Below are 11,581 nucleotides of genomic sequence, written 5' to 3'. Positions count from 1 at the left end.
CGTGCAAGCCGCCCGCGCAATGCGCCTGAGCCTCGTGCGGCCAGGCACTCGCCCGCCGCCTCCGCGCGCAGCGTGTGCACAGCCTCCTTGTGCAACACGCCTGCAGCCTCCCTGCGCAGCGTGTGCACGGCCTCCTTGTGCAACACGCCTGCAGCCTCCCCGCGCAGCGTGTGCGCGGCCTCCTTGTGCAAGACGCTCGCCGCCTCCCAGCGCAGCGTGTGCACGGCCTCCTTGTGTAACACGCCTGCAGCCTCCCCGCGCAGCGTGTGCGCGGCCTCCTTGTGCAAGACGCTCGCCGCCTCCCAGCGCAGCGTGTGCGCGGCCTCCTTGTGCAACACGCCTGCAGCCTCCCCGCGCAGCATGTGCGCGGCCTCCTTGTGCAAGACGCTCGCCGCCTCCCAGCGCAGCGTGTGCACGGCCTCCTTGTGTAACACGCCTGTAGCCTCCCTGCGCAGCGTGTGCGCGGCCTCCTTGTGCAACACGCCCGCTGCCTCCGCGTGCAGCGTGTGCACAGCCTCCTTGTGCAATACGCCTGCAGCCTCCCCACGCAGCGTGTGTGAGCGGCCTCCCTGTGCAACACGCTTGCTGCCTCCGCGTGCAGCGTGTGCGCGGCCTCCTTGTGCAACACGCCCGCCGCCTCCGCGTGCAGCGTGTGCGCGGCCTCCTTGTGCAACACGCCCGCTGCCTCCGCGTGCAGCGTGTGCGCGGCCTCCTTGTGCAACACGCTCGCCGCCTCCGCGTGCAGCGTGTGCGCGGCCTCCTTGTGCAACACGCCCGCCGCCTCCCAGCGCAGCGTGTGCGCGGCCTCCTTGTGCAACACGCCCGCCGCCTCCCAGCGCAGCGTGTGCGCGGCCTCCTTGTGCAACACGCCCGCCGCCTCCGCGTGCAGCGTGTGCGCGGCCTCCTTGTGCAACACGCCCGCCGCCTCCGTGTGCAGCGTGTGCGCGGCCTCCTTGTGCAACACGCCCGCCGCCTCCGCGTGCAGCGTGTGCGCGGCCTCCTTGTGCAACACGCCCGCCGCCTCCGCCGCTCCGCAGCCGTCCCCGCGCCCCCCATCGGCGCGCGCCCCCGCGCCCGGCCCGGCGCGCGCCGCCGCCGCCGCCCTCCCCACGGCGCCCCCCAGCGGGCGCAGCGGGCGCAGCGGGCGCAGAGGCGGCGGGGGCGTGGCCAGCCCCCTCGTCCCGTCTGTCGCCGCCCGCAGCTCTATGGTTCGCCCCTCTAGGCGGCGCGGAGGACGGTGTCGGCGGGCGCGCGGGGCCGCGCCGCCGCCGCTCCCCCTCAGCGGGGCGCTCCCGAGCCGCTTTTCGCCTCCCGTATTTTTTTTTTTTTTAACCTCTTTTTTCTCTTTCCTTCCCCCCCCCCCCCCCCCCGGAGTCGCTCCCCCCTCACCCCCCGCCCCGCGCCGCCCGTCCCCGCCTCCGCGGGCCGCGCTCGGTGCGTGTGAGGAAGGCGGCCTGCGCGCCCCGCCGAGCCGGCAGCCGCACGGGCTGCCCCGCCGCCGCCGCCGCCGCCTGCCGCCGGCATTGATGTGGAGACCGAGCGCAGCACCATGCAGCCGCCGCCGAGGAAGGTGAGGCCCCACCGGGCAGGGGCTGCGGGGGGGGGGGGGGGCTGGGGCACGGTGTGGGGCTGGGGGGGCGGCTCGGATACGGTGTGGGGCTGGGGGGGCGGCTCGGGCAGGGTGTGGGGCTGGAGCAGGGTGTGGGGCTGGGGGGGCGGCTCGGATACGGTGTGGGGCTGGAGCAGGGTGTGGGGCTGGGGGGGGCGGCTCGGATACGGTGTGGGGCTGGGGCAGGGTGTGGGGCTGGGGGGGCGGCTCGGGCAGGGTGTGGGGCTGGGGCAGGGTGTGGGGCTGGGGGGGGGTGGCCTGGGTAGGGTGTAGGGCTGGGGCAAGATGTGGGGCCGGAGCAGAGTGTGGGGCCGGGGGGGTGCTCAGTCAGGGTGTAGGGCTGGGGCAGGGTGTGGGGCTTGGGGGGGCACAATCAGGGTGTGGGGCTGGGGGGCTCAGCAGAGTGTGGGCCTGGGGGGTTCTGGGGCAGGGTATACGTTGGGGGGGGTTTAGGGCAGCATATAGGACTGGGGTGGCTGGGGCAGGGTGTGGAGCTTGGGGGGGGGTGTCTGGGGCAGGATGCAGGGCAAGGTGTGGGGAGAGGGAGCGTGTGGGGGGTGCTGGGGCAGGGTATAGGGCAAGGTGTGGGGAGAGGGAAGGTGTGGGGGGTGCTGGGGCAGGGTGTAGGGCAAGGTGTGGGGAGAGGGAACGTGTGGGGGGTGCTGGGGCAGGGTGTAGGGCAAGGTGTGGGGAGAGGGAACGTGTGGGGGGTGCTGGGGCAGGGTGTAGGGCAAGGTGTGGGGAGAGGGAATGTGTGGGGGGTGCTGGGGCAGGGTGTAGGGCAAGGTGTGGGGAGAGGGAACGTGTGGGGGGTGCTGGGGCAGGGTGTAGGGCAAGGTGTGGGGAGAGGGAGCGTGTAGGGGGTGCTGGGGCAGGGTATAGGGCAAGGTGTGGGGAGAGGGAGTGTGTGTGGGGTGCTGGGGCAGGGTGTAGGGCAAGGTGTGGGGAGAGGGAGCGTGTGGGGGGTGCTGGGGCAGGGTATGGGGAGTGAGAACCTGTGTGGGGGAGCTGGGGCAAGGTGTGGGGAGAGGGAACGGGTGGGGGGAGGGAGCCTGTGTGGGGGGGTGCTGGGGCAAGGTGTGGGGCAAGGAGAGCCAGGGGCGGGGCTGGAGCAAGGTATGATCATGGTGGGGGGAGACCTAGGGGAGACTGGGGCAGGAAATGGGGTGGAGGAGGCTGAGGGGGCCTGGGGCAGGGCATGGGGAGAGGGAGGCTGGTGTGTGTGTGTGGAGGGGGGGGGCAGGGCGTGGGATGGGGTGTGTGGGGAAGGGGGTGAGGCTGTATTTGGGGAAGCCTGGGCAGGGGCGAGGGGGCTGGCGGGGGGCGTTGAGGGGGGCGAGGGAGGGAGGCAGCGGCCGCGGGGAGCCGAGTCTGGGTTTGGATGAGCTGGTGGGGGGGGGGGAGGGAAGGTGGAAGAGGTGGGGGGCGGCAGGGGGCTGCGGGGGGCAGCGGCGGTGGCGGGGGGCTGCGGAGGCCTTGGCCGCTCCGGGGGCGCCGGGGCAGCCGGCGTTGGCTGCGGGGCGCTGCTGGCCCGGTGGCTTCGGGCTGCCGCGGTGGGTGGGAGGGAGTCGCGGTGCTGGAGTGGAAGGTCGCGTCCGGAGCCGCTGTAAGGACGTGGGCTGGCCCTGGGGGGGGTGTCGGGAGCACGAGCGGGGGGCGGCCGAGGCCATGGGACACGCGGGTGAGACGGCAGCAGCCCGGCGTGAGGCGGGGAGGCTTTTCGGGGTCCGCGGGAATGCGGGGTGCTCGGCGTTACAGCCGCTGGGAGATGCAACAGCAAAGCGGATTCGGAAGAAGGTTTTTCCCGGCACGGCTCGTCTGCGCCGGCGGGTTCTTCGTGGAAGGCTTGAGCCGTAGCGGCGGGTGTGGAGCTACGCGCGAGTACTGATGCGTGGGGCTTTATTGATTAGTTATTTTGCGAGCTGCGTGCGGCGGTCGGCGCCTGGGGAGGCCGGGGTTGGGGGGCTCGAGGTGGTGAAGCGGGGTGTCGCGCGGGCCGTGGAGGCGGCTCGTGGTCGAGGCTGGCGGGAGGGAGCGCGCGGGCTGCGCGACCCGGGCGCGCTGCGCTCCCCGAGAGGGTGCTCGCTGGCCGAGGGGGGCCGCGCTGCCGCCGTCGTCGTCGTCTGCGGTCGGATTGGCGTCGTTCGGGTGCGAGCGCTTCGGGCTTCGTCCGCTGCGTTGAGGTTGGTAGCGTGGGGAGAGGGAATGGCGGGAGCCCGCAGCGCGGAGAGCGCTGGAACAGCGACCGCGAGCGGCTCGGGGGCGAGCGGCGGGTCGCGCCCGGGGAAGGCGGGAGAGGGAGCACGGACAGGAGCCTCTCCCCAGCGACCCCAGGCAGCCTGCTGCAGCGAAGACCTCTCCTTGGCTCCTTCCTCCCTCCCGACGTCTCCTTTTGCGAGTGGACTCTGCTTTTGTTAAACGAGTCTTCTATTTTAGTTTGCATTTGGCGGCTTATTTATGTTACCAGGGTGTCGTTCTCTGCCTATGTTATTTCGTTTTGAGGTTATTTCCACTACACAGGGCATCTTGTGTGGGTTTGTTTATTTAAAATAGATTTTTTCTTTCCTATATAGATAAAAATGTTGAAAGTTAATGTTAGAAATAGATTATTTTTTGCTTAATCAAATTCAGGGATGTTCATGTGACTTTCAGTATCTCGTCGGTGCTAATGTGAAAAACGTGACTTAAATGCTGTGATTAAAGGGCCCTTATTGTATGTAGGGTTTTTTCCTCCCCTTTTTTTCCTTCCCTTCAACCTTAAAATTGAGGAGGCTTTTCCTAGCTGATGTGATCTGGAAGATTATTTTTTGCCTGGCTAGTAAGAAGAGGGAGATTTCTGTCTACCTCCTCTCTTCATTTTTCTTTTCCCCCATTACAGTAACCATTCTGCATTTCTGTTTTCATGAATGCATAACATCTTTTGATATGCTAGTGATCGTTTTCTTTAGGCCGATACTTGGACTCCTTGTGATCACTAGAGGGCTTAAATGCCAAGACCGCTTGTTTTTAGAAAAAGAAAAAAGAAATCCAGGTTGTGTTGCCTGAGTCAAGTCTTGGTCTTTTGCCCTATTACAAGTTAGCAAACGGATTCCCAGATTGTTGAAATCTTCAGGATCATGAAATTCAAAGGAAAATTACATAATGCTAAGAACATAAAGCCAACCTTAGGAAGTATCTTACGTAGAAGAGCTTTTGCTCTGATGCACAGTTAAGAAATAACTTTGTGTAAGCTGTCTTTAGTTATAGTAATAGTGGGACAGTTTAATCAAGACACATTTAAAAATTCTGTAACTTGCGCTGAAGTGATAAATGTACACACCACCAATTTTTTTCCTGTTACCCACTTTCTTTTTTCAAGCTTGCTTCCCCCCCGCCAAGATTATCCTCCTGGATTTTTGACCCCCTTCCCCCACCCCCACATTCTTGTTAATGGTAGGGTGTAAGTTTGAGATTTTTGACACATGAAATAAAGGCTTGCTGGAGTTAGAGCACTTGTTGAAATAATGGGATTAAATTGCATTATTAATTCTGTGTTCTAATTTTTCACTGAAATGTGCAAATTCAGAATTGATGAGAAATTATGGATTTTTTTTGCTGTTGTTGAAATTTGACCTAACCTCTACAGAAAATACATATGATTTTTTTTTTTTTTTTGGTAGGTGAAAGTTACACAAGAGCTAAAAAACAGCCAGGTTGAGCAGATGACAAAGCTTCAGGCCAAACATCAGGCAGAATGTGAGCTACTTGAAGATATCAGGTAAGGTTACAGAAAATGCCACCAAAAATTCCTTTAAGATCTAGCTTTGGAAGAACATTTGAGTTACAAAACTTCAGGAACTGACGATGGAATTTCCTCTTTGGATTTCCTGCTTTTAGGCTGTTAAAGTTTTGACACAGCTGGAAATTATAACTGGAGCTAACACAATGCAAACCATTTTTTCTTCTCTTCAATGGGGGAAATGTTTCAAAAAGCAGTCACAAACAACATACGAAAAGTATTGGTCTTTTCAGCAGTATTTCTCTATGTAATAGTTTATTAGGTTTGCCAGTTATAAGAGGCTGCTGAAATTATTGAAAATATTTTAAAACCACTACCGATTTACGTCTTGTTACAGATGGCTTTGAGTAGTGCTTTTGAGTGATTTTTTTTTTAAACCAGAAACTTATAAGAAGATACTTGCATTTTTAATCTAAAACTCTTTACAGGCTAAAATCAGTAGGGAGAATCTACATGACACAAATTGCAGTTTTTTATTATTCATTTTAGCCAATGTTGTTGCTTCTCTTCAACATGAAAGTTTGCTTTTCACAAAATACTCATGGAGATGAGGGGGGTACATGGAATTACATGGAGAATTAGTCATTCCGTTTTGAGAGGGTCAGTTTTTAGAATGGTTCTTCTGTAAAGCATTCATCAGTGAATCCTCTGCTGTCTTTCTCTTTTTGGCAGCATATATTCCACCTGTTAATGAGTTAAATGAGATTTTTTTGCTTTGTATTTGTATATAAAATGCAAATTTGGCACCTTTGACAGATGACAGTGTTTGTCTCACTCTTGATGTCCTCTCTTAATAAATCAGTGTGTCAAGACTCAAGTCTTCTCTCACCCCTTTTTCTTTTGTGGATATTGAAACACTTTATGGGAAAGACCACAGCATTTATTACCTTAGATTAAAATTAGTGGCTGTGCAGTGTTTAACTAGCAAATTCTGAGTGGTAAGTAATAGATTGATCTGAGGAATTTTTCCCCCAGAGAGAAACTTACTTTTAGGACATCTAGACCAGGTACTGCTGCTCTAGTCCAGGTTTTATTAGCATTTCCTATTTTTCTGGGGCTCATAATGACTTAAGTCTGGATTTCTGCTGAAAGATGTCGTATGCATTATTATAGCTTTTGGTAAGAAAACAGGAAAATGTGAAAACACCGCTTAAAATACTTCAACATAATTTAATTTCTAAAGTTCATTTAATATCTAAATGTTAATGCTATGGATTAAGAAACTGAGTTAGTGTACTTAACTCACTAACGTGGTCACTAAACATACATAGCCCGTTCAGCATTCTTGTTACAAGCATTCTGGGTTTGCAGAATCACTGTGTGGATTTACAGATTAAATATTCTTCAAACATGGAATGATGTGATAGAATATGACAGCTCCATCGTCAATGATTTGTTCAAATACCAGATTACAGAATAGGAGGCAACAAGAGAATTTGTGCTTAAAAATATTTGCTGCAGAAAATTATCTTGGCTTGTAAAGCAGAGGCCGTCTTATTTGCATTTAGCTGGCAAGGAAGACTTCGGTTTTGAGGACTGTGTAGTCCTGACACTGCATCAGCCGCTTTATGACGCTCGTGTAAGAAGTTTTGTGTCAACCCCATCCCACTACTCATGTGTTTATCGCTACGTTGAGGCTATGCAGCACACTGTGTTTCCAGAACGCTCCAGAAAGCAGGGTTCATTGGAACCATGCACGGGATCTTTTGCAGAAGGAATTATTTTGAAAGAAAGCACTCTGCCATTATGCAGAAGTATTAAATTTTAACTGAATGCTGTTTGTTTACCGAGGCTAGAGAGTTCAGTTCCTTTTGTAGCACTGTTTGAACTTTCAAACAGTGCGAGAGTACAACTTCGTGCTGTGTTATGCTGCTCTAAGTTCTACAAATTTAACTGCTGCAGCAGTAGCGAGAAACTCTGAATACATGGTTTACAAGTTAGTGATTAAGAATTCGTATTTTAAAAGATTAAATTGCTACAAATAGTTATTGTATTTATTAGCATATAAATGCAAACATTTAAACCATGTATGCAATATTAGTTTAGATTTAATATCCTTAATTACATTCTTTATATCCTTTCAGTTCAGTTTAGAATAAAACCTTAAATGTCTGTAATGAAGAAGGGATACAAGGAAAAGATCAGAAACTTCTCTTATGAATTCTATTAAAACACATTCATTGTATAGTGTATTAGTAGATGATTTTTGGCAACATACCAGATCATAAACATGCTTTCCATTTCAATAGCTTTGATATTTTTATGCAAAACTGAACACTCTTTTAAATGTTTATAGTTGAAAACTTCAAACTATGTCATTTGGAGACAATGAAGATTGAACTAGTGTTTGTTCCAAAAGGGACTCTCCTGGGTTCTTCGGCGTTGAGGCATACAGGTGTGACTGCCTATTTTCCACCCCCTCTGTAGCATCTTAATCTCCTTGTAGACTGTACACAAAACCACCAGGTTTAATTAAATCTAAAATACATCGTCTTTTTGAGTGATAATACAGGGTGTGGCATGCCAAGGATGTAGCTGCAGATCATGGAGGCAGGGAAGAAAAGGCAACATGCTTTGAGTGTGGAAATGGGTAGATGCTTACCTAGGGCTTGACAAAACTGTATGAGAGCAGTTGAGTGGAAAACTTTCTTGGGAGTTGAGCAACTTCTGACACAACATAAAATTGTAATATAATCTGCAGTCTAGTCTCAGTTGTAGTGTGAACTGTGTCTTTCCCTTTTCTGTGAAAGGTTGTTAGAAGTAAAGTTGAAGTGTCTTGGTGACTTGACAGTAGTAAAAAACGTGTTTGGAAATGTATCAGCCGATAGGTTTAAAGATACCTTTTTGTGTTTATAATCTCTGCTTGGGTCTTTGTATTACACTTCTTCATACGTGGTGGCTGGGGAATTTGTGGAACAAGTGATTTGTGATGCTTCTAGGACCATTGGCTAAGTTTTAGGCATGGCATATGTTTATCTTCTGTAGTTTACTAAAACCACCGTGTCCTTTCATGTAGTAGATCCATGCTGGCATTTCTATAAAAAGATTGTCTCTCTGCAGCCGTGATGGAGAAAGAGCTGTTTTTTCCTGAAAGGTAAAGTTAAGCTTTGTTGGTGCGAGCCAGAAATCCTTCAAAATTTCTTCACAACTAGAAATTTTGGGATGCTTGTAGCCATACCTGGCTGCTTTCAGGCAGCAATCCCAGTGGCCCACTGTGTTATGAATGGTTGAATTTATCAGAGGTGTTGGCAGTTTTTCCTGTATTTTATTTTGGTTTTAAACGTGGCCTTATTTGATTAGTGGTTGTAAATAAGTCGCACGTTGTAGTCTGAATTTGCCTTTAATTTGCCAGGATATAGATATATTTTCCTTCTATGTATGTGCATGTGTCTGCAAAATTGTGAAGAACTTTTTGTGATATCCACATTTGAATTTGATTTAATATTTCTGTAATGTGTTTATGCACGGTAGACTTTATAAAATTGTTTGTGATAGTTGCGTTACCTGGTATGTTATCTCAAAGCCTGGCTCTCAGAATTTTTTACCCCTTACATTTTTTTGTTAATGTTTTCTAAAATGTTTGTTGTTATTTCTTTGCTTTTATACTTTGCCAGAGAGAATGAGGTTATCGTTACATGGCTGTTTTAATCTGTGTGGGGTGGAAGTTGCCATGTAACCCTGGCCTAAATGCTCCTGCAGAAGGCGCAGCTGCAGCTTTGAATTGCATAGTGAAAGGCCACCTTATTTAAGTCTTAACTAATTTTCTGCTGTCGGGATGTGTTGATCCCGTGTTGCTTTGCCATTTGGAGTCAGTTGAGTGTACGGCATATTGAAAGTAGATGTAAAATCTGCATGATTTCTCGCTGAGATGGAGTAGTAATGAAGTCATTTCATTTGCAGGGTCCTGAATTTACTTTTTCATCACTTTTGGCTAAGCTCAATCTGTAAAAGGAATTGCCAAAATCATAATTTCCATGTGTTTCACAGATGTGCATGCAAATATGTGTAGAAATACCTCCTTCTGTTTGTCACACTCTTCTGTCCTTTTTATTTCTCCCTCCTTACTTTCTCTTCTTACTTAAATACTTTCCTCTCCTCGTTGTTCAGTCTAGTGTATCTCACTGTAACATAGCCTTTAAATCATTTGCCTTTTTCTCATAAAACCACGTTCTCCTTGCACTCTGTATTTTCTTTGTCGTTCACCTTTTTCCATCTGCTGTCTTACCTTTGTGTGTAATATGTTCTGTATATCCATTTTCTCCTCCAAAGGTCTGTTCTCTGAAGATGTTCTGTACTTACAATTTATTTTTTTTTAATTTTCTTTCTTCCCTGATACTTCACATCTCTTCCCTATTCCTTCCTTTATCCAACTCCTAAATTTTAGTTCATTTTTGAGTATCACCGCTTTTTCCAGGATGCTTTGGTGTTTAACATTTAGCATAAAGCTTAGGTGTGCTTGGTTGCTTAAGCTTTTGTATTTACTTGCTAAGTGAGGAGTTTTCCTTATGGATCTTCCTTATCAGTCTGAGCCTTTTTTGATATGGGATACTGTACCTGTTGCCCTGTCAACTGGACCGTTGCTTGCTTTTGCTCCATGAAGACCTAGCAGGCTAGATGGGTGCACGAGTGAGGAAAGGGGTAACTTACTGGGGATTTTTGGCTATGCGTCCAGTACAAGGACTGAACAATTTTTGGCCGTCTCTAACTTGGTGTCTTGTTCCTGTAGTAACAAGCCTATGTATGACTGAACAGTGCAGATACGAAGAGAGGGGGAAAAAAAAAGAATGAGTATGTATCTGTAGATATCTAGTTGCTGCTAGTTTTAACATGCCATTTTATGTCTTGAATTATGCTCTGGTTAATAAGGTTGCATGTAACCTTTTGCTGCGAGTATGCTTTGTGCTCTCCGGTGGAACTCGACTGTGCTTCTGCAGACTCTCACTGGTTATGTCGGTAGGTTTGTGATAAGGTTCATGGCAACACTGGCTGCCAGTCAAGCTACTGAAGTAGAAACTAACTGCAGCTCCAGTTTTAAATACAACAAACTTAATACAGCAACTACAACATAGATCTTTTCAGATACTGTTAAGGAAAAGCTTTGTTATAGTATGGATAGTCCTGTGAAAGGGTAAGTGACTGTTAGGGGGAAGCTGTAAAATGTGTGTGTGTATAAAACACACTCTTTTATTTATATATATATAAATATCTGTGTGCATGTATATGTGTGTGTGTGTATATACATATATATATATATATATACACGGGATTTTGTAAATTAAAAAATACAAAATCCTGTAAGAGATTCTAAGAAGTTACAGGAGCACGTTACTCTTCCTGACCTGCGGCAAAGTAGTAGTGAAAAGTTTTTCTCTTTTCCTGTTTTTTCCAGTCTCCAGTTGCAGGGAATACAGTTCCTGCTCGGTTATTCTTGAACCCTGTGTTAGGCTCTTCTCCTGTGGGTTAGCCTCTGCCTGGTGGGTATCTGATAACACGTTTTTTAATTCCTCTTCAGAACTTCTTCTTTGCAGTAGCTGGGAGGTTTCCATAAGCAGGCCATCTTTTTTTTTCCTTTATACTGCTCCTTAGAAATTCGCCCTTTGCTGTCACCTTTTCTTTTTCGCTCCAAGGTTGTTCTCTGCAGTCAGCAGACTTGATGCTTGCCTCCAGTGTTTGTAGCTTTATTTAAGTAGGAGCAAAGTATTTGTTTCTCTGTGCCTACAGCTTCTGAGTTTTGCAACCTTGCAAAGCGAAAAACAACAAACATAATAGAAAAATTCACAAAAACTGTATGAAGTGAATTGTATTAGTTTAGGTTTGGCACACACTTGAAAGGTTCTCCTTGTGCAACTATTATATCTAGAGGCTTAATATTTCTTTAGAAGTAAAACCTTCAGTTTTCTTGGGCATTGATGGTATTTCTTCTCTCATGGGATGGTCTTTCTCACTGTTAGTGAGTATTGAGAGTTTATTTTCAAGCTCTGTTTCAATTAGTTGAGGATACACAGTGTCATTCTTTGTTATAACACTAAATCTGCGGAAGAATCACAACGTTTCTCAAAAGTTGTTGGTGGTACTTCTGAAAAATATTCCATACAAAGATGCCACAGAATATGTGGTCTGGGCACGTTACCTATAATTAGGCAGTCATTAAATGAGATGCTTGCATTCTTGACGGAATTAAATCCTGGTTATGT

At 49.4% G+C, this 11,581-nt stretch overlaps 1 protein-coding gene across 1 annotated transcript in view; it reads left to right on the top strand.

Annotated features, from left to right (window-relative positions):
• Positions 1-1,474: 1,474 nt before the first annotated feature.
• FCHSD2 (FCH and double SH3 domains 2) overlaps positions 1,475-11,581 on the top strand; it is a 140,850-nt gene continuing 130,743 nt past the window's right edge. Inside the window, exons 1-2 of the mRNA XM_062578343.1 lie at positions 1,475-1,570; positions 5,269-5,366. Coding sequence (XP_062434327.1) covers positions 1,550-1,570; positions 5,269-5,366 — 119 coding nt within the window. The 5' untranslated portion in view covers positions 1,475-1,549. The remainder of the gene's footprint in view (positions 1,571-5,268; positions 5,367-11,581) is intronic.

This window comes from Rhea pennata, chromosome 1, assembly GCF_028389875.1.
Source record: "Rhea pennata isolate bPtePen1 chromosome 1, bPtePen1.pri, whole genome shotgun sequence".
Classification (NCBI taxonomy): Eukaryota; Metazoa; Chordata; class Aves; order Rheiformes; family Rheidae; genus Rhea; species Rhea pennata.
Note: the sequence above shows the minus strand (reverse complement) of the source record. Positions and strands in the feature narration are given on the sequence as shown.